Source organism: Gorilla gorilla, chromosome 17 (assembly GCF_029281585.2).
Source record: "Gorilla gorilla gorilla isolate KB3781 chromosome 17, NHGRI_mGorGor1-v2.1_pri, whole genome shotgun sequence".
In the NCBI taxonomy this organism is placed as follows: domain Eukaryota; kingdom Metazoa; phylum Chordata; class Mammalia; order Primates; family Hominidae; genus Gorilla; species Gorilla gorilla.
The window spans coordinates 98,196,339-98,223,196 of record NC_073241.2 but is presented as its reverse complement, the minus strand read 5'-3'; the positions used below and the strand labels follow the sequence as shown (position 1 = coordinate 98,223,196).

General features: G+C 35.9%; 1 protein-coding gene and 1 pseudogene across 36 annotated transcripts in view; both read right to left on the bottom strand.

The window, feature by feature from the left end:
* CCDC102B (coiled-coil domain containing 102B) overlaps positions 1-26,858 on the bottom strand; it is a 467,886-nt gene that overhangs the window by 309,017 nt on the left and 132,011 nt on the right. For all 36 annotated transcript variants that reach the window (XR_008673559.2, XR_010131252.1, XR_010131254.1 and 33 more), the window contains one exon: positions 11,426-11,542. Coding sequence is in view for 32 of the 36 variants with exons in the window: in XM_055368315.2 (XP_055224290.1) it covers positions 11,426-11,542 (117 nt within the window). In the remaining 4 variants the exon portion in view is untranslated. The remainder of the gene's footprint in view (positions 1-11,425; positions 11,543-26,858) is intronic.
* On the bottom strand, positions 19,137-19,648 carry LOC101148179 (succinate dehydrogenase cytochrome b560 subunit, mitochondrial-like; annotated as a pseudogene).

Genomic DNA, 26,858 nt, shown 5'->3' with positions numbered 1-26,858 from the left:
AGGAGTGAGCCACTGCCCCCGGCCACATGTTCCATCTTAACATTGTAAATGTTAAGATGTATATAATATATATATATATATAAAAATTTGTGTATATATATATATTTGTGTATATACATATATATTTACAAGTGACCAATGTAGTATACTATAATTGCATTTATTTTGCTATTATAATTTTATGTTTCCTGAAGTTATGAAGTGCCTCATAGTTTCTTGCTTAGTTTTCGATGCAGTTACTAATCTGGAACATTCCAATAGAAGTACACATTTCCGAGAAATACTGACACTCAGAACATAATATGAGTGTCACTTTTATTTTATTTTGAGACATCTTTTACCTGGCATCAACTTTCATCATAATCCTGGAAATACTCTTGTAGTCTTTTCTATTTAGTTCTACTTCCTAACTCATGTTTCTTACATCATTTTGTGAACTGCAAAGAGGTTACAGCAGTTGATAATTTTTGGAGATTTGGTATGTCTTATAATGTACTATTCTAATCTATATTATTATTGTAAATTGAGTATGTGTACAATTCTAAGATGTAAATCACTTTCTTCAGAATTTTAAACATTTACCTACATTGTTTTATAATTTCTGGAGTTGCTTGTTGAGAAGTCTGATAATGTTTCTGATTTCTGATCATCTATATGTGCTCATTTATTTATCTATCACTGCTTGCTTTCAGGCAGTTTATTGTATTCCAGTGTTACGAACTTTAATGAAATGAACTTTGCTCTGTCTTTTTGGTATTATTATGCTACTTACTTGGATGGATATATTCATCTAAACCATCATGACCTTCATTTGGAAGAATTTTGTTTTTCTAATTCTCTCGCTTTTAAACTTCTTTTTTAAGGAGCTCTGAATTTGGGGGACTAACTGCTAAATTAATGTTAAGAAACTTCCTTTTTTATTACATCCTTGTCTTTGTGGTTTACTTTCTGGGTGACTCATTCAACTTTCAACTCCAAATCATATATTTTAATTTTCATTTGTGTTATCATGTATCCATGTCCTAAGAGCAATATTTTTCTTTTCTCCATGTTACATTTTATGTAACATTTTGTTATTTTTGGGCTAATCATTGTTTTTGCTGTTCGGATATTAGATAGAGGGCTTTTAATCTACTTCTACTACCAGAATTATTTTTAAAAAATAAATTGCATTGTATATATTTAAGGTATGCCACATGATGTTATAGTGTATATAGACAGTGGCAAGGCTACTGTAGTTTAGCAAATTAGCATATCCATCACCTCACATAGTTACCTATTTTTTGTTCATTTATTTTTGTGGCAAGAACAGTTAAAATCTACTCATTTGGCATGAATCTCATATACAGTACAGTTCTGTTACCATGTATTTCTCATCTTGTACATTAGATCTCTAGACTGATTCATTATACATATATAAATATATATAAGTATAATGAATATAATAATATATAATGTGATGAAATGGGGAGATGTAGGTCAGAGGATACAAATATATATATGTGTGTGTATATATATATGATGGGGAGATGTATATGTATATATGATGGAGATGTGTGTCTGTATATATGTGTGTGTGTGTGTGTGTGTGTATTTGTATTGTATGTATTTCTGTTGCTTTGTAGCCTCTGACCTACATCTGCCCATTTCGTCATCCCCAACAATGTCCCTGGGACCCATTTTTTTGTTCTCTATCTCTATATATTTGAATTTTATTTTTAGAGTTCACATGTAAGTGAGAACATGCAATATTTTTCTTTCTGTGTTTGGCTTATTTCAGTTAGTATAATGTCCTACCGGCCCATCCATGTTGTTGCAAATACATAATCCCATTCTTTATTAGAGCTGAATACATATTCCATTGTATATACACTTATCACAGTTTCTTTAACCATTTTTTTCATAAGTGAACACTGGGTTGTTTCTATATCTTGACTATTGTGAATAATGGTGCAATGACCGTGGGAGTGCTGTATCTTAACAAGGTGGTGTTTTCATTCCTTTATGTATATTCGCAGAGGAGGAATTGCTGGGTCACATGATTGTTCCATTTTGAACTTACTTAGAAACCTTGGTATTGTTTTCCATGATGGCTGTACCAATCTATATTCCCACCAACAGTGTATGAGTGTTCCCTTTTCCCCACAGACTACCACTATTGTTTTCTTTTCTACTGATGCTTTTCTAGTTTTTAAAAAACTTTCTACCGGATGTTAAAACTTCTCCATAACAGGAAATTTTTAGATGTTAATTTATATTTAAGAATGAGTTACTAAAAAGCCGATTGGATGTTTAGTGTACAAACAGGAGGGGCTTATTAACCAAGGGACTTAAGTAAAGATAGCGGAGCTTCCGGTCTCTATTTTCCTTTGAGAAGGGCACTGTACTCAGAGAGAAATGTTCCACTCTTTTGTGAAATGAATTTTCTTGGAGTTAAAACAACTAAAGCATATTAAGAGTTTCCCTGTTCTTTATGCACAATGTCATTAAATCCCCCTATTGACAGTAAAGAAATTAGTCCCTCAGTTGCACGCACAATGGTTTAGTTTAGAGTTCTTGTGTCTCAATTTTTCCAGATAAAAAACCTTCCAGTCTTTCTCTACAGTAGGAAAAGTGTAAGCATTGGCTGGCTATGTGAGAAGAAGGGAGAGATCTAGGGTTGAACAAAATCGTACATATGATTTTAACCAACCCTCCTATTTTCTGTTCTTCTTTCACCCATTATCAGAGCTACCTGTTGTTTCTTTTTATACATATACATTTTTTTTTCTCATGATAGACTCTTGCTCTGTCACCCAGGCTGGAGTGCAATGGCGTGATCTCGCCTCACTGCAACCTCTGCCTCCTGGGTTCGAGCGATTCTCTTGCCTCAGCCTCCTGAGCAGCTGGGATTACAGGCATGTACCACCATGCCTGACAATTTTTTTCTATTTTTTTTTAGTAGACACGGGGTTTCACCATGTTGGCCAGGATGGTCTCGAACTCCTGACCTCATGGTCCATCCGCCTCGGCCTCCCAAAGTGCTGGAGTTACAGGCGTGAGCCACCATGCCCAGCCTTTTATATATACTTTTAAGTTTGGGCATACATGTGCAGGTTTGTTCCACAGGTAAACATGTGTCATGGGGGTTTGTTAAACAGATTATTTCATCGCTCAGGTATTAAGCCTAATACCCATTAGTTGTTTTTTCCTGATCCTCTCCCTCTTTCCACCGTCTACCCAGTGTGTGTTGTTCCCCTCTACGTGTCCATGTGTTCTTATCATTTAGCTCCCACTTTTAAGTGGAATATGCAGTATTTGGTTTTCTGTTCCTTTATTAGTTTGCTAAGGATAATGGCCTCTAGCCCCATCCATGTCCCTGCAAAGGACATGATCTCATTATTTTTTATAGCTACATTCCAAACACTCTGGGATTGAAGAGAAAGTAGGAAACAGTATCTATATTTAACTTTCCAGATGTAAAAAGTTAATCCTCCTCTTTGGCTTCTCTTGAAAATGTGGCAATCCTTTTATTGTTGTTTGTAAAGATAAGTAATTCTATATACTAGGCAGTGAGAAAAAACGTTTAAATGAAATATGAGCCTGGAATAATAGTTACATTCTTGGCTTATTTAGGAGCTAAAATGAATAAATTGGTTACATGTTTACAATAACTTAATCCAATTTCTATCAAACATGGTCATATATCACTCTAGATTCTAGAAATAAATCAATGGATTGTGTAGGAACTAATCAATCCTTTTAAATGCAGAGACTGATGTGAAGGGGAAAACATGGGGATATTTTATTAATACTATCAGTTGTCACTGGCTTTGCTCATTTCTTTTTCAGGTTTTGGGCTTGAAGTGAGTGAGAAATATCAAAGACTTCCTTAGGAGAAGGAACATGTTGCTAAAGTCACTGTAAGAAAAGAGATTGGATGTTCTGACACAGATCATCTCTCATTTTATTTCTCAAAGCTATAAGGCATTATTTCATATTGTCTAAGTGGTAACAATAATTGTCTTGTTTATTTATTTATATTTTTATTTGTGTGGCTAAAGTGCAACATGCAAAGTCAGCTTCTGCAATGCAAATTATCATTGGCTCCTTAAGGATATTTGATTTTTAAAATCTTAAAAAAAACCAAACACTGCATATTCTTACTCATAGGTGGGAATTGAACAATGAGAACACATGGACACAGGAAGGGGAACATCACACTCTGGGGACTGTTGTGCGGTTGGGGGACGGGGGAGGGATAGCATTGGGAGATATACCTAATGCTAGATGACGAGTTAGTGGGTGCAGCACACCAGCATGGCACATGTATACATATGTAACTAACCTGCACATTGTGCACATGTACCCTGAAACTTAAAGTATAATAATAAAAAAAAGAACAAAAAAAGCTAATAATAGTTAAAATATTTTTAACATATTTTTAAAAAGAAGTGTTCCTATTATTATTTAGCCACATTGTATTAAAAGGTGTATTATAACTCCTTTTGCTTGATTTATGTGTTTTTGCTTAGGAGTCTAGCATAGGAGAGTTATATTCTCAAAAATGTACAAATAAATTTATAACAATACAATGAACAAATACATAAAATGTTTAGGTAATTTTTGGTGGTGTAAAGCAGTATCACATAATGGTCAAGGGCGTGAGGTTTAATGACAGAGAGAGACAGAGAGAGAATGGGAGAGATAAATTATAAGGAATTGGCTCATTCAATTATAGAAGCTAAGTCCCAAGATCTGTAGACAGCAAGCTGGAAACTCAAGAAGTTCTGATGTTTCAGTCCAAATCCAAAGGCTGGAGCAGATCAAGGTTCCAGCTCAAGCAGTTAGGCATCAGTAGTTCCCTTGTTCTCAGCCTTTTTGTTCTATTTAGGTCTTCAATTGTTTGGATAAAATCCACCCACATTAGGGAAGGTAATCTGATTTACTCAACGCACCCATTCAAGTGTTAATTGCATCCTGAAACATCCTCACAGACACACCCAGAATAATATTTGGACAAATGTCTGGCCACCCTATGGCCTAGTCAAGTTGACACATAAAATTAACAATCACATTATCTTATAAATTTGATGTGTTGATTAAATGAAATCTAATGTTTTACGTCCTTACAAGGCACATGAGACTTACAAAGTATTCATAAACATTAGCTCTAAATATCTAGTGATACTCAATCTGAACAGAGTATTTTAATAGATCTTTATGCATCTTCCATTAATTTCAGTATTTAAGACAAGGATGCACATATTAAATAGTTTTGCTTCTTTGAAGGGGAAAGCTTCTTGGCCTGTTTATTTTTCTTTTCATCCCTGCTCACCTCCAAATGACATCTTCCACTCATTGGTTAATAAAATAATTGCAAAGCATAATTGTTTTGATTTATCAGCAGTCTGAGTTATTTCTTCAGTAAAGCAATTATTGTCTTGGTGATTTCTAGAAAGCCTAAAATCAGAGACTTAAATATGAACAGAAGATAATTTTTCTATTTTTCAGGGCACTTGAATCATTGCTAACTACACAGAAAGAAATGCCTCAACCTATAAAACCCAATTCCAGAAGAGCTGTTTTGAACTTGAACAGATCAATAGTCAAAATAAAAACCAATATGGTACATCACTGTTAGAAATAATTGTTCCAATAACTACTTGTGACTACTAGGATTAAAAAGTACATCAAGCCATATTTTACTAATGCATAAATTTATGGAAGCTATTTAATAAACAACATTTTCCACTGCTTAAATATTCAAATGCAGGAGAATTTCTAATAGTATTTGAGAGAAACAATTGACTCCATTAAAGAAGTAACTCAATTCAACAAAAGGTTTAGAGGACAGTGAATTTCTCCAATTCACCCCGAAAGTAGAGTTATTGTATGAAAATGGGGCTTATCTTCATGACTTAGTTGCCCCGCTGAGAGGTGACACCATGCTGGCAGTCCTCACAGCCCTCGCTCGCTCTCGGCGCCTCCTCTGCCTGGGCTCCCACTTTGGCGGCACTTGAGGAGCCCTTCAGCCCACCGCTGCACTGTGGGAGCCCCTTTCTGGGCTGGCCAATGCTGGAGCCGGCTCCCCCAGCTTGCAGGGAGGTGTGGAGGGAGAGGCGCGAGCAGGAACCGGGGCTGCGAGCGATGCTTGCGGGCCAGCTGGAGTTCCAGGTGGGCATGGGCTTGGTGGGCCCCGCACTCGGAGCAGCCGGCCAGGCCTGCCGGCCCCGGGCAATGAGGGGCTTAGCACCCCGGCCAGCGGCTGTGGAGGGTGTACTGGGTCCCCCAGCAGTGCCAGCCCACCGGCGCTGCGCTCGATTTCTCACTGGGCCTTAGCTGCCTTCGCGCGGGGCAGGGCTTGGGACCTGCAGCCCGCCATGCCTGAGCCTCCCACCCCCTCCATGGGCTCCCGTGCGGCCTGAGCCTCCCTGATGAGCACTGCCCCCTGCTCCACAGTGCCCAGTCCCATCGACCAAACAAAGGTCTGAGGAGTGTGGGTGCACTGCACGGGACTGGCAGGCAGCTCCACCTGCAGCCCTGGTGCGGTATCCACTGGGTGAAGCCAGCTGGGCTGCTGAGTCTGGTGGGGACGTGGAGAACCTTTATGTCTAGCCCAGGGATTGTAAATACACCAATCGGCACTCTCTATCTAGGTCAAGGTTTGTAAACGCACCAATCAGCACCCTGTGTCTAGCTCAGGGTTTGTGAATGCACCAATCGACACTCTGTATTTAGCTACTCTGGTGGGGCCTTGGAGAACCTTTGTGTGGACACTCTGTATCTAGCTAATCTGGTGGGGACGTGGAGAACCTTTGTGTCTAGCTCAGGGATTGTAAATGCACCAATCAGCGCCCTGTCAAAACAGACCACTCGACTCTACCAATCAGCAGAATGTGGGTGGGGCCAGATAAAAGAATAAAAGCAGGCTGCCTGAGCCAGCAGTGGCAACCCGCTTAGGTCACCTTCCACACTGTGGAAGGTTTGTTCTTTCGTTCTTTGCAATAAAACTTGCTACTGCTCACTCTTTGGGTCTACACTGCTTTTATGAGCTGTAACACTCACCACGAAGATCTGCAGCTTCACTCCTGAAGCCAGCGAGACCACGAGCCCACCGGGAGGAAGGAAGAACTCCAGACATGCTGCCTTATGAGCTGTAACACTCACTGCGAAGGTCTGCAGCTTCACTCCTGAGCCAGCGAGACCACGAACCCACCAGAAGGAAGAAACTCCGAACATATCCGAACATCAGAAGGAACAAACTCCAGACGCGATCTTTGGAGTTAACAAACTCCAAACTCCACCTTAAGAACTGTAACACTCACCACGAGGGTCCGTGGCTTCATTCTTGAAGTCAGTGAGACCAAGAACCCACCAATTCCAGACACACCGCCACTAGTTTTCTTGATAGTTCTGTCCTTTAAATAATTACACTTGCCCATCTGTGCTTGTGACTGTCTTAGTCCATTTAGGCCACAAAATATATAACCTGGGTAGCTTATAAACAAGAGAAATTTATTTCTCACAGTTCTGGAGCCTGGAATCCAAGCTTAAGTTGCCAGTAGATTTTGTACCTGGTGAGGACCTGCTTTCTGGTTCATACACAGCGCTTTCTCCCTGTGTATCCACATGGTAGAGACGTGAGCTAACTCTCTGGGGTCTCTTTCTTAAGGGCAGTAATTCTAATTGTCCTCATAACTTAACTCCTAAAGGAGTTGATTTCACCTTGGAAGTTAGGACGTCAGTATATAAATTTGGGGAACACACACACATTCAGACCATACTAGTGACCAACGTGCTTTGAGTGAATCAAATGTAGTCAAATCTAGCCCGGGTGTGGTGGCTCACGCCTGTAATCCCAGCACTTTGGGAGGCCGAGGCGAGTGGATCACTTAGCTTAGGAGTTCAGGACCAGCCTGGCCAACATGGTGAGACCCCGGTCTCTACAAAAAAATGCAAAAGTTAGCCAGGCATAGTGGTGCGCACCTGTAGTCCCAGCTACTTGGGAGGCTGAGGTGAGAGAATTGCCTGAGCCCAGGAGGCAGAGGTTGCAGTGAGCCGAGATTGTGCCACTGCAATCCAGCTTAGGTGACAGAGTGAGACCCTATCTCCAAACAAACAAACAGAAAGGAGTCAAATATAGAACAAATCATATTCCCAATGAATATAGACAGCTTTGCCCTTCCTCCATTCTTATTTTACTTTTACTTTCGACCTCATAGAAAGTTAAAATAGAAAGCTCTCTTTTTTGATATGTGCTTTGTCCTTATCCTTCCCTCATTCATTCAATTAATGGCCATTTGTTGAGTGATTACGAGCCACGCACTATTGCAGAATGAAGTTAAGAACTCCACCACCTAAACTGTCAGGCCCTTTCCTTCCCTTTTTATGCCATACTCATATTAACCAGGGATTTTAGCAGAAGAGAAATGTAATTGTTTGTTTGATTTAAGGCATATGTTTCCAGAAGGTGTCAGTTCATAGGAAAGCATGTTTTCTAAGGAAAACGTTTGATGATAATGATGGAAAGGTTCTGAGTCAATGACCTCCCATGTAAAACAGAAAATTTCTCTCCACTGGAAATTAGAATCCGTGTTAAACACAACTGTAAGAGTGTTAGTAAAGCAGTTTTGGATTGGAAGCATTGAGAGTAACAATTGATATGTTGACATGAAAGAAATTAGCATATTAGTGTAGACTTGCTAAGTTGACTTGTGACCTCATGGGACGCAGTAAACAGGGTCTTAGAAGAATTGTACACAACTTACAGGAAAAGTTCAAATGTATGTGTTTGTGTCCTAAGGAAGATAAGAGCTGGACGGCATCATATTAAAGATCGCAAGTAGCTTGTAGGCGTTAAACACTAGATGTGTTGAGGTTGGCACTAAAATATGCAGACTTTCTAAAGAAGGGAGGTGGACTATTCCTAAGACAAGCTAATATTTACAGTTTTAATTGATACAGTCCCTTCTTTTCCCACTCACATCACAATCATCATTGAGCTCTTCTTTATCTAATAGAAGACAGTAAGAAACTTAAAGGAGGCAATAAACCTCAGACTGCAATTCAGTCATCAACCTAAGTTAGCTAGAAATCTTTTCAGAAGACCTAGCTACCAAGAAAAGCTACTACTGATGTGCTATCAAAGATTATTTTCAGTATTTTATTTCAAACTATATAGTTTAAATTTTTTGAAAGAAATATCTGTTACTCAAGGCACCTAATATTTCCTGGATAAATGATTACAGGCTTTCATTGGTTATTCAACTTTCTATTTATCAGATTTCTATAAATGCAGAATAAGTGACAGTTTTATTCTTGAAAAAATGGAGTATTTAAACTTGTATTTATCTAAATGACCAGAAAGTATATTTCTCTGTGACAGCTTGATTCTGTTTTCCCAGACTGTTATTTTTCTCCAATGGTTTATTCATATCAATCTCATTTTATATATTCTGTTTCCTGAGTTTTGTCAATATAAACCCAGAATGTTTAAATCTATATCACTAACAGTCTTCTGAATTAACCTGCTTTCATTCCTCAATATCCTGCTCCAAAATCATGTAACCATTTCTAATGTATTCATCATATTCTCAGTAATTGAAATCTCTTTGCTAGAACATGTAAAGTCAATAAGAGAATTGAGATACAGGAGATTTAAATCAATTCAGATCAACACCTACTGTGACAATCTCTAAAAATTAAATTATGATGACCCCGGAGTTCTAATTATACAATATCCTTCATGTCAAAGATAATGCTATTTAACTATGTCAGTAAATAAAATATCTTGTATTTCATCTAAAATTTCTGACTAGGGCAATCCCCCTAGCATCATTCACATTTGCTGTACAGCTCCCAAACTGTTGACAACTTACACTGAAAGGTATGATCTCTGGTGAATACTGTACCCCTCACTGAAGGCTGTTCTCTGAAGGCAAGTCCATTTCTACATCCCACACCATTGAGTTACCAGAACACAGCACAGCAGATACCATACAATATTTGCAGAACTAAAGATTAAATATTAAATAAATATCTATATGTGCTTTCTTCCTTTTTTGCTGTTAACTATTAAATAAACTTTTATACAACATGTTGTACAATGTTTAATGAAAGATGCTTCTCAGAGCTGAAGGTCAAGAAAAAGAGATATCTATCCTGATAGTCTGATTCCTCTTAGAAAACAAAAGTTATGAAAGCCACCAGTTTTTCCCTTTGACTTAGGAAGATTTGTATTCAACAGTTCAGCCTTGCTCATAATGGACCTCTTGAAACATGCCATCTCACCCCAACACCCCTTTTAGGACTTATAGAAGAGCTGTCAACGGATGGCATTGATGTGATGAGGAGGAACACAGGGAGCATATAATTCTCCTAAGCAGCTTAGCTGTTAAGTTCCAATACTAGAGCACTCTGTCTCAGAAAACTGTTCCCTTGCAGTATATACATTTTCCAAAGTCCTGTTTCATGATTATTATTACTATTATTGTTACTATTATTTTAATCTGGAGACTGACACTCAGAGATGCTTATGGAGTTGACCAGAATAAAGTAATCAGGAGCTGATTTCTAGCTCCAAAATCTGTATATTTCCCATTGCACTATATTCATCTGATGTAAATATACTCCGATGTCAGTTCAGAATTTGAAGAGTTATATAAGGAAGAAAACCTAATACAAATCAGTTTTCTACCAGCCTACAGTTGCATTAAATTCATTTCAGTCTGTAAATTGCTCTTACACATTTGTTTCCAAGATATTTTCCCAGAATTATCTGTTCCAAGACAAGTAATTTGTGATTTTCCATTTTTAATGCCATCATGCTATTTTCTATGAAGTACAAATAATTCAATCCCTTCTCCTTTCTACAAGGACAATAATTCTGTTCTTACCTGCAGGACAGTAAAAAACACTCAGTGTTTACACATTTGCGAAAATTCATTTATTGTTGGTGGTGGCAGGAGTGGAAAAATAAGTGTTTTCACTACTTGGTGTACCTAAGAAATGAATTAACTATAACAAAAGTGAATTTATTTTATCTCTCACTGTTGTTAGCTGCCAATAGCAATGTTAATTCCACCAGAAATTGCATGACACATATCTTGTATGTCACTGGTTCTGAAAATAAATGAACACACATGATCCAGCAGCTGGTTGAACTTTTAAAAAATATTTGTGCACAGTAAGACTTGTATTGGCTATAAGATAGTTTCATAGTCAAATATTTCATCTTTGTAATATTCAAATAGTTCAGATCTAGTTATGGGCCAATGTCATTCCACAGCCTTTTAAATCACATATAAGCTGATTACATTAGCAGCAGCATTCACTTTCACAAAGTAACCAAAGGCACGTCTGTTACCCTACTTAAAATAGTATGGCATTTAACAACAGTCAGTTATGTTTTAATATATATGGTACTCTTTACCCAGTGTCTTACCTCTGCTCTTAACTCACAAATCACTCTGTCTTTGCTGTTTTGAGATTTGGATTCTTCCTTTATATTGCCTGACAGTTCTTCCATTTCATCATTATGTTGACCAAGAAGAATGTCAAACTGAAAAAGAATGTTGAAATTACAATCACAGGATGCTATATAGGGTGGTTACAGGATAATCCACATTAGTCCTTCATTTAGCTTTAGTGTTGTTTTGCCTTTTTCCTATGTGGATTCTGGCAGGCTTGTTGCTGATGATGTAATGATTGTGGTTGAACTGTTTATTGTTATACTTGTAGTTCAAAAATGCTAACCTGTAAAAAAAAATCAGCAAATCTCCATAAATCCCAATTTATCAGTTGAAAAATAGGCAGAACTCAGTTACCTCCACAAACTCTGAAACAATTGACCAACTGGTTTCTAAACTAACCAATTAACCCTTATCTTTTCATCCTGAATATTAGTACCTCAGTATTCTCTGCAATCCTTTTTATGTCTATTTTCTATAAAGCATTAATAGTATATTAATTGTAACAGAGACAAACTTGGGCAATGGAAAAAAGTATACACACACACACACACACACACACACACTGCTTGGGCTGATAAAATATATGAAGAACATCTATAAAAGCTGCCAATAAATTTCCAGAGAAAATGACTGCAGAAAAAAACAGAAAGGTGAGAAAAGTCCTACAAATGCAAATAATGATTATTTTCCCACAGCTGTCCTTGAAATTAAAAATTTTCAGCAGAACCGTGAACTTTGATAAATACATAAAATGTGTAGTTGCACACATATATGCTATTTTTGTTGTATTGACATATATTTTAAGCTATGTTTTGTTGTACTGACATATATTTTAAGCTATGTTTTGTTGTATTGACATATATTTTAAGCCATGTTTTGTTGTATTGACATATATTTTAAGCTATGTAGGTAAATGTTTCCATCATCCATAATATGTATGCAACTTATAACAAATTAAAATACAAAAACTAATGTTATACTATCTGTTTAAAAATACAAAAGTAGTACTCATAATGTTGTTATTAGTAATAGTAATATTAAGCATGTACTAGTCCCCAGGAACTGAACTTGATATATATTGCCTTAGTTAATGCTAACAGTAATCCTATATGTTAGGTATTCTTATCATTATCCCTCCTCTACAGTAAAGGGAACCATGTTGTTAAGAGACTTAAGTAACTTTTCTAAATTCACAAAGATAATAACTGGAGGAAGCAAATTTTAAGAAAGTTCTTGCCAAATGCATTACCTGAGTGTTAAACCATTATTGCATCTATAATTATAAACCTAAAGGCCATTGAAATAATTGTCTAAAAGGCAATAAACTGATAGCAAGAGGTAGTAAAGGAAAGAGCAGAAAATGTCGTAGTCCAAGTATACTAGAAATCAACTACAATAATGGTAGAAGCTTGATTTCCCAACACACTACAGAAAGACTCCATGTTCAGAGCTGGTAACATAAAGAGAGCACACAGAAGGCAAGGACGAGGACAAGAGATAATACCACAGAGTTATTTGAAAGTCTGAATATGCAAGTCCAGCTCACTGTCATGGAAGTTAAATAGACAATGTGGCATTAGTCCCTGGCCAAAAGAATATAAAACAGAGGCTAGCAGAAGAAAAATGAAAGCAACCAGTTTTGGTTTAGGTCCACCAAAAGAATATTGAATTCATTTCGGTAACTGAATGCCCCCATTTAACTTCTGAAACCTTGTCATTAAACTACAGGGAATTAAATCCAATAATAAACCCTTCCATTGTCAACAGAACTCTCAATGAACTGTACCACTCAAAAGAGAGAGGAGGCAGGAAAGCAAGTTTTTATAAACAACAGCAAAGGAAACCCACACCAAATACCTCAGATAAATCCATATCATTCATCATTGTGAGTGGAAAAATCAAAGATCTCTGGGCATGTGAAGAACATAAGAGTGGCAGAAAAACAAAACAAAACAAGAAAAACAGGAATAGTCAAGGCTGAGATTAAGAAACAGAATGTCTATAGGGGAAAGAAAAAACAAGAAAAGGGAGGCCACATGGAGAAGGAGAAAGGACACAGGCTCTTAAAATAACTGAAGTAAGAGATCATGGTGGTTTTTGATCAGAATAATGGTGGAAATGGAGAGAAATAACTGGATCCAATGTAAGATATAAAAGAGAATATTAGTTAAAAAAAACTACTGTCATCACTATCTTCAAGAAAAAAATAAGAATATATTAGACTCATAAATTAAGGACACAGCAAATTAAAAAATTTAAATAATAAAATATAATCCTCTAGGTAATTTTTTAAATACATAAAGAAAAAAATTTATCTGGGAAGTAGAGTTTAATACTGGAGTGTACTGAAGTTTGGTCCCGGTGCCTGTTGTGTTTCTGATCTACTCCATTGGACAGTTCCCGTGCACCTACCTCATTTGTACTAATTGCAATGCTGGCAATTTTTAAGTGTCTGTCTCCAGCCTCTAGTTCTCCACTGAACTTTGAATGCACATGTCCAACTTCCTACTCAACACCTCTAAAGGGTATCCCACACTTGACACACTGGAAAGCCAAATTCAGAACTTCTCCCTCAAAACTGTTTCTCTGTCAGTCTTTGTCACCTCAGTAAATAGCAATACCATCCTTCCCAAAATTATTGAATATGTTCTTTATTTCTCTCACATGCCACATCCAAACTAAAGCTAACTAAATCAGCTTGCCCTTCACAATACATAGTAAATCCAGTTACTTCTCTCCATTTCCACCACTATTCTGATCAAAAACCACCATGATCTATTACTTCGGTTATTTTAATAGCCTCCATTCTTTCTGCTTCTACATGCAGCCTCATACTTCCTTTCTCAAGATAGCAACCAAATAAAGCTTTTTAAAAAGCAATTCAGATCATGAAACTCTCCTGCTCAATTTTCTTCAGTAGCTTCTCAATCAACTCATTATATAAATCAAAGTCCTTATTAACCACATGATCCGATAACTCCTCAGCCTTCATCTCCTACTCCTGGTCCTTATGCTACTCCAGACCTTCTGGCTTCCTCACTGTTACTTGTATACTCTAGGCATGGAGGAGTAAAAAAATAAATAAAAATAATAAGTAATAAAATATTATACAACTAAAGCCACTAAAACAATATAGCAGGGAAAATTGATGAACAGATTAATTAAACAACTACACTTTCTCCTTTAAAAACAGAATTACTTTGAACATTTAAAAATTATGCTTTGGACTCAAAATAACCTTAATTTTGTCACTTGCCTCTTCAACTTTAGGTTCAGATTAATGGATTTGTAAAGAAAATCTATTGAGCAGCTGAAAAATTTAAAGCAGTGGACTTACAGATGCTAACAATGATTAATTTAGTGGAATTATGAATGTCATCCACAGCTGATATATCACATTCGTTAAGTTGAAAGGGACAGAAATAGAAAATACTCTATAAGGTGAATTACTCAGCACTACACAGCATTTTCCAAGTTCCTGTCCTTTTATTTAATATTTATTTAGTATATTCTCTGGTAAGCCTTCTTTTTTTCCTGTGTTTGTACCATAATATAACTCCAAAATCACTGTTTAAAAATCCTGTTTGTACTGCGTGTTTATGAAAATTTAAACCAGGCAATTTGCCATATCCTTGATCTCAGAAATACCTGCTATAATTCACTTCTGGAAAATTACCAGTACTATATATAAATATGTATTCTATATTCAGATAAGCATGGAATGGCAAAAACTGAAGACGATGTCTAAGAAACAAAAGTGTTGTGTAACATAAAGTATTTTCTTATTCATATATGGTAGAAAAAGAAAAATAATTACAAAAAGGCAAAAAAGTAACACACCCTATCGTCATTTTGCCTCACATTTTAACCTTCAAAATGATCTAAAAGGATTAAATAGTTGATGCAGACTCCAAAGTTCTGCTCTTTGTGAAATCATGCACCAAATATTGAAGTCAATATTATTAACCATGTAGAATTATTCAATCTCCCCGAACACCAAATCTACCATTTCTCCCATAACTTTCAACAAATCATCTTTCAACTTCTTTCATAGAGAAATAGGAGCTAAGGACCTCCTACTTCCGGTGATGAAATATACAAATTTGCAAGTCTCCACAGAGACATCTCTTCTAAAATATCTCTTCTAAAGTCAAAGTCTAATCATTTCAGTTGTACTTGGAATTTCATACCTTTAGGGTACTTGGCAAACTCATTCTAAGAGTCATTTCTCTTGTGTATCTTGAAATTTTCTTGGTTTCTTCTCCATTAACATTTAATTGCTAGATACTTTCCATTTAGGTTGGGGATGAGGGAGTGTGGGAGATCAAGGGTCGAAGGATAATCTTTTCTCTATTACTATTATGATTATACTTTAAGTTCTGGGATACATGTGCAGAATGTGCAGGTTTGTTACATAGGTATACATGTGTCATGGTGGTTTGCTGCACCTGTCAACCCGTCATCTAGGTTTTAAGCCCTGAATGCATTTGTCCTAATGCTCTCACTCCCCTTTCCCCCCACCCACCCCCTGACAGGCTCCGGTGTGTGATGGTCCCCTCCCTGTGTCTATGTGTTCTCGTTGTTCAAGTCCCACTTATGAGTGAGAACAAGTGGTGTTTGGTTTTCTGTTCCTGTGTTAGTTTGCTGAGAATTATGGTTTCCAGAGGCCTCAGAAATAACGCCACACATCTACAACCATCTGATCTTCGACAAACCTGACAAAAACCAGCAACTGGGAAAGGATTTCCTATTTAATAAATAGTGCTGGGAAAACTGGCTAGCCATATGCAGAAAACTGAAACTGGACCCTTTCCTTACACCTTACACAAGAATTAGCTCAAGATGGATTGAAGACTTAAACATAAAACCTAAAACCATAAAAAAAAATAGAAGAAAACCTGGGCAATACCATTCAGGACACAGGCATGGGAAAAGACTTCATGAATAAAACCCCAAAAGCAATTGCAATGAAAACCAAAATTGACAAATGGGATCTAATTAAACTAAAGAGCTTCTGAACAGCAAAAGAAACTATCATCAGAGTGAACAGGCAACCTACAGAATGGGAGAAAATTTTTGCAATCTATCCATCTGACAAACTTCTAATATCCAGAATCTACAACAAACTTAAACAGATTTACAAAAAGGATAATCTTTTATCCAGTCTTGGAGCTTCCACTCAAGTTCTTTGTTTCCTTTTACCATCAAGTGCCTTGAAAGAGCTGTTGCACTTACCCTTCTCACTCGCTTCTGCTACCAGCATTCCTCAGACTTTCCACCACACAATATTCAGTTCTGCCCTTACTTGACTCCTTGGCAGAATTATACACAGTTGACAATGCCCTTGTTCAAAGACTCTCTTCCTTGGGCTTATGCAAGAATGGTTTTCCTGCTTCCCTCCTGCTTGGATTTCTGTGCAGTTTTCCCTTTTCTCTGTCTTGCTTGGTGTCAATCCTCAATGCCCCAACCCAGAGTCATCCCATCTACTGTCATGGCTTAAGCCATCATCTCTCTGCTCATTGTTCAACTTTCCTTTCTACATTCGTAAATCCAAAATCCTACCAAACACTTCCAATTCAACCTCAACATATTCAGAACCAAATTAACTGTCTTTTTCCCTCACATTTTTCTTCTCGTTGCTGTGTTCTCTTGGTGAATGGCCACCTGGCTGATAAGGTCAGAAATCTTTAACTTCCCCTTCTCTGTCACCTCCCCTGTGTCTTTAGGCATTTGCAACATCCGTTTAATCATCAATCATTGTCACTTCCTTCATCTGAATATTTCTCAGCTATCCACATACCTCCTCTGTCATCAAGCTCAGGACACGTGAATATTTCTACCTAGATTAATGTAACAGGCTCATAACAGTTTCCTCATCATGCTCACCCCCCAAATCTCTTCTTCAAACTAAGTTTGAGTCATTTTTTGCAATTGTGATCACATTGACCTTGGTCAGTAAATTTTATTAGCTCTCCCCATTGCCTTCATGTTGATACACACATTTTTAATGTGGTTCTTGGGATAACTATTGAATATCAATTAGCATAAGGGTATATGAGCAAGTATTTTACAGTTAGTCAGGTTTGGTAGCAATATATTCTTATGAAAGGTGAGGAACGTAAGAAGGAAATGTGTCCAAAGAGTAGACTCAAATGCAGTGGGCCCAGAAATATGTGACAGCAAGGTTAAGATTCCAAATAATATGTATTATTTATCAATGCACAGAGAAGTCTTCAAATGGGCAGATAAGCCACAGAGAAGCATTTTATGCCTTGGATCATTGCTTCAAAAAATTTAGCCAAAATCCCTTAAAGTAGATTTTACTTAATTCCCTCCCTTAACCTTAGAGAATGGTAGAAAATACATTGAATTATGTTTAGCTTTAACAAATAAAAAATGTATTCTTCAAGTCAAAATAAGGATATCAAATGACTTATCTCAGTGGTCTTTTGTTCTCTTGCTGATGTATTTTTTAATTTTCAAAGTTTTTCTTAAAATGGTTGATTTATTTAAACTCAAAAATAAAATTTTTAGTGAATTTTAAATATTTACTTTTTATAAAATGAGTATTTTAACTCAGTTTTAGAAAGAAATGGTATATGGACTTGGAAGCATGAAATTAAGAAGTTTGTTTTTCTGGAAATGCAATAAGAGGAAATATCATTGAGAAATAACATGCTCAATGATAATTGTCTGGATTTTCCTCTTGTGTCAGAAGCTATATATTTTCTCCCCAAAACAGCAGCTCCAACTAACTAGCCCTTTTTTTTTTTTTGAGACGGAGTCTTACTCTTTCGCCCCAGGATGGAGTGCAGAGGCATGACCTCGGCTCACTGCAAGCTCCGCCTCCCGGGTTCACGTCATTCTCCTGCCTCAGCCTGCCGAGTAGCTGGGACTACAGGCGCCTGCCACCACGCCCGGATAATTTTTTTGTATTTTTAGTAGAGACGGGGTTTCACCGTGTTAGCCAGGATGGTCTCGATCTCCTGACCTTGTGATCCGCCCGCCTCGGCCTCCCAAAGTGCTGGGATTACAGGCGTGAGCCACTGCGCCCGGCCAACTAGCCCTCTTTATCTCCCTCCAGCTGGGATAGATTAATTCCCTTCCACTCCCTCCTCTCTCTTCTTTCAATAATGCTGTGTAGGTGTTAAAGGCATGGGTTCTGGCCAATGAACAGAATTGTCCTTTAGACCAGCAACCCACAGGCAGTGGCACCAAAAGTCTCACCCCCAGCCCCCAGGATGCAGGCCACAGAGCTGGCAGTTTCCACTGTCTCAGGGAGAAAGAGCCAAAAGCTGACCCACAGCACAAATCAGAGCCCAATATGGAGAGAGAATAAGTGCTTCTATTCCCAGAGTAGGCAAGCTGTGGGCAGGAAAAGGGAAGATTCTGCAGCCACTCCATATTTAGAAACAAGGGGAAGGCCGGGCGCGGTGGCTCACGCCTATAATCCCAACACTTTGGGAGGCCGAGACGGGCGGATCACAAGGTCAGGAGATCGAGACCATCTGGGCCCTTTTCCACTACTATGATCTACTGCTACTGAGCTCCAGGGGATCTGAAAGCCCAAAAGGATCTAAATAAATCAGGAGAACTTTGTCCAGACTGGAGACAAGAGTGACAAATGGGAGGATAGGTGACCTTAATAGTGTGTGGAAAGATGACTCTGGGAACGTCAGCTCTTCACATGGCTGCCAGCCCTACAGACCACAACACAGTAAGAACCAAGACAACCACTCTAGACTGATGTAGCTGTGGAATCTTCAAGGCTATTCCCAGGTACCACATCAAGGGTGAGATCCCACTCCAGGTGTGACACATGAGAGGGAAGAGGAGTGCCAATTTAGCTGTGGTGGATCAGTGCCGGCCCCAGACACAAGGACTTCACAAGTTTCAAATAAGACTCAAAGTTCCCAGGGAGCAACAACACCGACATACCAAAAAGACAGACCCGTGCACTCAAAGCAATACCAGACCCACAGTGGCAAAGGGACATCGTCATGGGAAGAGGCCAAACTGTAGACAGTGCTATGGCAAGACAAAGGGCGGTTTGAATCTATGTTCTTATTCCAGAACCACTCCATCTCTTTTTTGACTAAGGTTCCCAAAGGAGCAGCTTTTCTGATACAGAGCAGAGGGCTAAATTGGGCTCAGAGGCAAGGACGGCCAACATGTCTTTGCAAGAGTACAACCATCTTGTGTCCGGCCTGGACAAAAGTCTACATGTTGACATTTTAAACAGAATGATTATATCACACTTTACTATAAGCAATGATATCTTAAAAACATAGAAATGTGATATTTGCTATCATCTACTTACAATTTTATGTTGTTATTTTATTCCTTCAATTTTTATTATCCCATTGCCTCCAGATTATCATACCATGACATGTGAAATGTTTATACTTGAGAAAGTTCTACTCTGTAATATGCCATAAAAATGTGGGTATAAAGTATGTATGTATCTATTATTACTATAACCCCCCAAATATTTTAAAAAGTTTCTTTTGGGATGAATTACCCTAATAATTGTTATGTGTACACAATTGCTTAAAAATAAACAAGATAGTACATATTTGGATAATTATTAAATGTAAACTAATCATTTACTAGAAATTCATCTCTTAATGAGATAGATGAACTTTTTTTCAATTAATTTGTGTGTTCATGGATGAAATTACTTACTGATAGAATGAAATAAGAATTATCATTCTTTTGTTAATGTAGGCATTAAGAAAATTGATCACACATGTTAGATAGACACGGAAGAAGTTTAAGTTTACTAGAGTTGTTGTGTTTTATTAAATGTCCTTCTAAATACATGGCAAAGCCACATTTTTAACTAATATCAAAATTTATTTGAATTATTTATAAGCTGACCAGTCTGGTAGGTCATATTCTGATATTCTTATAAAGAGAAAATTAGAAACCACCTGAAATGCCAAAGGTCTGTGACCCATTGATTAGTTTATTTCTCAACAACAATATTTCAACATATCTCTCTGCTAAATACTCCCACGTGTTTTTCCACTCTGGCAAAATGCTTCAAAATAATACTGAGAAAAAGAGACGAGCATGCCCTTCATTTGAAAAGCGGATGGAAGGTAATATAGGAGAGGAAAACTTGCTTGCAAAGTACTTCCTTAGGCAGATTAATTTATGAATAACCATATGTGGAAGTTGTGAATCTGGAATTAAAAAATATACACCTATTCCTGTGAGGAATTATAGGGAGATGGCAGTGGTATGATGATGGTAATTATTCAAAAGTCTGCAAATCTCTCCATAAAACCAGTCGGAGCAGTGAACTTAACAAAATCAAAATTGTAGATGCCTATAACAAAATGAGGTGAAAAGTTATCCCTATGAACCCTAAGATACAAGTAGGTTAAGAAAATCTACTGACACTTCATGAATTGCAGAATATCAGCATCTATTCGCAAAAATATAAGAAAAGGAACAGGAAGTGAGAATATGAGAACCCTGAAGTTGGCAATAGTCATGCCTTGACAAATGTGTCAGGCCAATGTGAAAACAGTAAATAAGACTAGGAGAGTTCACACATTTTTACACAACCTGATTTGTGAGTGAATAGAAGAGGCTTGTGGTAAAGCTTAAAGAACTAGGACAATTTTAATCCTGTATACTCTCATAAACAAAACAAAGCAAAACAGAAAACACAAAGCTTCCTTCAAAAACACACCCTCTACTGAGAGGAGAATACTGATAATAGAATTCATATTGATAGGAATAGTGGCAATACAAGCAGAGAAAAGAAATAATCCAGATAAAAGTAGGGTATGGGGCAGAGCCAGGCATTTTTGGAGAGAACAAGGAATATTTGGAAAGAACAAGGAATATTTTGGACGTTTCATGAAAATATTAAGAATAGTCAGCTCTTGAGCAGTAAAGCCAGAAAATGTTTCTAGATTCAGTATCTTTTTATTATCAGTACAAAAATTAATTCATGTAATAATGAGCAACAGAAGACAATGATAGTTGAATCATATATGATCTTTTTAAGGACAGAAGGATAAAAATAATGTTTCAAAGATAGTGAAAGTATGCTACTGACAATGAAGTAGTGGAAGATATATGCCCACTATAGAAAAAGAAAAACAGAACTAATTTTTAATGCATTTGAAACAAAATTATTAAAACAATAAATAATATGATGCAGGAAAACCAAGAATTAGAAAAATGTAACAGTACCCAGGAAAGAATTAGAAATAAAAGAAAAAATCATTACACTTCTGGTCAGGTTTTATTTTCATGAAAAATGAAAAAGCAGGCAGCAGTAGGATCCCAATATCAGTATTTTAAATGAGCTGACTGTACACAAAAATCTCAGTATGCTTCTCTCTGGGTGACCTTTCTTGTTTTCCTCTTTGTACTTTTCTGTCTCTTCTATATTGAAAGAATAGAAAATATAGGAAAAGAAAAATTGTTTCAGAATAAACTAGAAGGAACAGAAGAGCAAATTAATGCAACAGATGATTCCTTGAGGAAAGATGAAAATAAATAAAATGCTAAAATCCAAAAGTAATGAAGATAGATTAAAAAGGGTTTCAGAAACTATGACCAATAAAGAGAGGCAAAAATAATTCAACATATTTACAATGTTTCCCAGTCTTTCCACTGAAATGGCCTAGAAATAATGACCATCTCAGTAGCAGTGCACGTATGTATGCACAGATTGTGATCTTAAGATAATTCCCACCGAAAGAACCCTGGACTCTAAAGAAATTGATGTACCCAGGTCTGAAACAGGATGATTCCAGTATATCTTGTCATTCTATGAAGTGAGAAACCTATAAAAAATTGATGTATTATTACTAATACGTCAATTGTACTCAATAGACAATATAAAGAGGTTCCTGAGTTCTAAATATGGTAGCTTTTGAATATCAGTAAGGATAAGAGAGTAATAGATTGAAACACATCCAATAAGTTTAAATCCATGTCTTAATATTGATACTAAAAAAAGAAAAATTTATCAAATTTGATCAACATTGAAGAATGGTAGTGATCCAATTCATTATTTTGTTACTTGGTTAAAGAAATGGCAGGGTTGGGGGGAATGTAAATTTATTATGTGTCCTGACTTATTTAAATGAACAAAATATTATATGAGATGAAGTTCTCTTTATTTAAATATTCCAAATAATAACTTGGGCAGAAATAATTGAGCTGGAAAATTATAGCTTTGCAACTCCTGATTCATCTATGGTTCTAGGCAATGAGTATCAGTCTGCTAATACCACAATGAGACACAATCATATATCATGTGCTTCCTAATAGGGAAACACACTGACACATTTCTATGAAAAAGTCTTGAAATTGATTCAAACCAAACCCTTTAAATCCGACTTTAATTTTGTAGGAGACACAGAGGATAGAGCAAAATAGCAAACAATACTACAGTATAGGGCATTGCAAATTAAAACTCTACAGGATAAATGATCTAGTTTTTTTAATGAATAAATTATTAAAAGAGAAAAAGGAGAAATAGATATAAATATATATAAACACACTTTAAAATATATATCCAATCAAGATGTCTGCCCTTTATTTGATTTCTGATTCAAATAAAGTAAATGATTTTAAAATCGCATTTCTTAGTAAATTGAAAATTTGAACACTAAATATTTAATATTAGCAAATTATTTTTAATTTTTTAGGTTTAAAATGTTATTGTTATATTTAGTGATAAGTCTTTATGTTTTGAGATACATGCTGTAATACTTCCAGACAGAATAATGTAGGGTAGACATGAGGATGGGAATAATATGGACAAAAAGTACTGTTCATGAGATTAAAATGATTAAATTATGGCTGATGGAAACGTTGGGGTTCATTATAGTATTCTTTATATTTTTGTATATAGCCAAAGTTTTCCATAATAAAACCTTTTAAAAAGTAAACTCTATGCCCACTCTCTATTTATAGGCATACTTGGAGAATAGCCCAGCATAAAGATTTCTGGTTTATCTTAAAGAGCAAGATCTATTAGTCTAAAGCTTTTTTGTCTGTTAGTAATTCACCAACAGAACCTGTCATCTCTTGAAGACATTATTACTCTTTGACATAGAACTTTGTAACATACATGTAATAGGAGGCTAACTTTTTGCTTCTATATATGGTTGTGGGGGTGCAGATGAATATGGATGGTAGTTCATGTAAGAGTTGAACTACTGAATCATAACATTTTTATAAATAAAAAATATGAAAAGTAATACATCCCTATTGTGTCTATTATAAATGATTCAAATGGTTTTTTAAAATCAGTACTGCCATTTTGTAATACCTAACTGAATTGCATTAAAGTGAAGGTTCAGTGCCTGTTTCAACAATCCAAGGTTACACATTTTAGCTGATGGCTGATTTTTGTCCACAGAGTCACTGAAAGGCCAGGAAAAAGCCAATTAGAGTCCCAAATAATTATCTATTTTTCTTAACAGAAATATCCACAAGGTTACAAAGGATATCACATGGTCAATAGATAATTCATTATGACTTGCACAGAATATTGATCTGAGAAATGTAATTTGTATTTTATCAAGAAGTTATCTAGCATATATTTCAGATAAAATAAAATATCTAATAAGGAAATATAAGATGATGTGTGGTACTTTATGTGATTGTTTATCAATCTATAACATACACATTTAGAGAGAGATGATTATATAAATTTGTTCAATCAGTAGAAAGAAGTTATTCTGTAAAATTATTGGCAAATACCTAGCTCCTTTAGAAATCAATCACTTTCTATTATTCCATTTTTAATCTAAAAATATGGCTGATTTTCCCTTAAATTTTGAGTTATTCATTTCTAACAGCTTCAGATAATGAATCACAACAAATAATTTTATTTCTTAGTTATAGTCTTCAAATAAAATGTCTAGCAAAGTGCTCACCAAGATGAGCACCATCAGAGAGAGAACCCTGGGGGCCCACAGAGTATTCAGTAGGGTGGTGACCAGTGCATACTTGCAAGAAAACTAACATCTAAAAGAATTAAAAGTAACAACCTCTAGGATTCACACAAGGCGAGTAATAATCACCCCTGTTCTCAACAGTCAGAGTGGAAAACCTCATAATTCACAGTCCATTAGGTAAAGTACTCCATCCAAATGGTTCTTTCTCAGTACTCAGTAGGTAAGATAGCCCAAGGCTAAATGCTACTCTGGTCTCATCTAACAAGACTTAAAAGCTTCAAGACATGAAAGATATGTTTCCAGGTAGTGGAATTAGTACTCAGAACAAAGGTTAAGAATAATTATAAAAAGATGAAAATATTTAGCACCCAACAAGGTAAAATTCATAATGACAAGCATCCAGTCAAAACTTATATGTCATGCAAATTAATAGAAAAATATGATACATAGTGCAGAGAAAAAAAAACATTTAAACTGCTCCAGAAAAAAAGCACAAGTGATAAAATAAGCACGGTAGTCGTCAAAAAAACCGTAATGTTCCTCTTAGCTTGACAAAACTTCAGACATATTTACTTGTGACTATAGCCCCTGACTTCCCTTTTCTTGGAGCATGTATTTTTAAAAAGAAAAACAAAAACTTGCAAGTTATTTCTCTGCCCCTTTAAGGAATAAATATTTTCCCATCTTCTTGACAGTTTTATATCCCAGAAATATTTATTCCAAAGATCTGAAAGCCATCTCCTTAAAATGTATGTATTACAAAAGATGGTGATCCTATTTCTCCCTTTCTCTGTGGCAAGGTAGAAATCTTACTTCGATGGGTGCCAGTTAGCAAAGATAGATGGCCAAATCACAGAGAATAATATTGGAAAACTGAGGCGTACCTCAAAGTGACGGATACAACCCATTGATCAAAACTCCCTAACATCCTCCAGTACTTTTCCAATAGCCCACCCTAGTGAGAACTCAATGACTGCCAATGGACAGATGGTAGGACAACTTCAAGCCACCTAATATACTGTAAATAGAGTTCCTGGCAAAGAGGAGGGGAAGTTAAATATTTGAAAAATATAATGACCAGAAATTTTCCAAATATAATAAAAAGTAGAAACCTGAAGATCCATGAATTTCAACAAACTCCAAGCATAAGAAATAGGAAGATCATGTAAATGTACATTACAATCAAATTGCTTAAACCAGTGATCAAGAAAAAAGTGTTAACAGTCAGAGAAAAAAAGACAATTTGATGTGCACATCAATGATCAATCTCTATGCAGGTATGCTAAGTAACAGAAGATAGAAGAAAAAAGTAAACACTGTAGGATTCCATTTTTATACAATTCTAGAAAATGCAAACTAATCTATGGTGACAGAAAATAGATCAGTTGTTGCCTGGTGGGGCCACACCATGTGCAGACATCACAAGTAACAAAAGTGATTAGATGTCTTCAGGTCTATGGCAATATGTTCCTCTCCAGAATTGAGACATCTTTCTGAGGACAGTGGGGAGAACCCCAGATAGATTAAGTCAAAACCTGAGATTAGATTTCCTGAAGTGGATTAGCATGAAGGCATTCATCATACCTTAAACTGAGGTACACAAAAAAGAAAAGACTAAAAATAAAAACTTCAGAGTGTAACGATACATGCACAAAGTTGTTTAATGAAAAATTGTGCACAGGGACAAAAGACGGAAAAAAGGATAATGTGCACCATTAGGAAAATAATTCAATAAATTGTGGAATCATCACATTGTGAAACATTCTGAAGCCATTCAACGTCACTAGTTTCCTTGGAGTTTTGGCCATGAGATGTTGAGTAAGAAAACCATTCATGTGATCCAGTACATGAAAATTACAAAACACTATAGGTATCTGTACATATTTGTCTTTAGTTATATGTACACATATACTATGAGTATATAAGTATATAGTTATTCATACATATTGGCATATGGTTTTGTATTGAGCATTAGGAAGATAAAGGAATCTGCGGTGAGTGATACAAGGTAAGTGGAACAGGAAAGAAAGCAAAAATGTATATGCAAAAATAAAGTCTACAATAATTTTTTAATGTAGGATAATAGGTATAAATTATAAAAATGATGTGTTTATATATATAAATATATATATTTATATATTTAAAAAATATATATTTATATATAAAATAAATATATATTTTAATAATATATATATACTTTTATAATATATATAAATATGTATTTTTATATATTTATATAAATATATATTTTTATATATTTATATAAATATATATTTTTATATATTTATATAAATATATATTTTTATATATTTATATTATATATTTATATTATATATATTATTTATATTATATATTTTAATATATAAAAATATATAATATAAGTATATTATTTAAAAGAAAATAGACAAAACAAAATAAAGAATGGATCATTATATATACTGTATATGTGTGTATATATATAGACTGT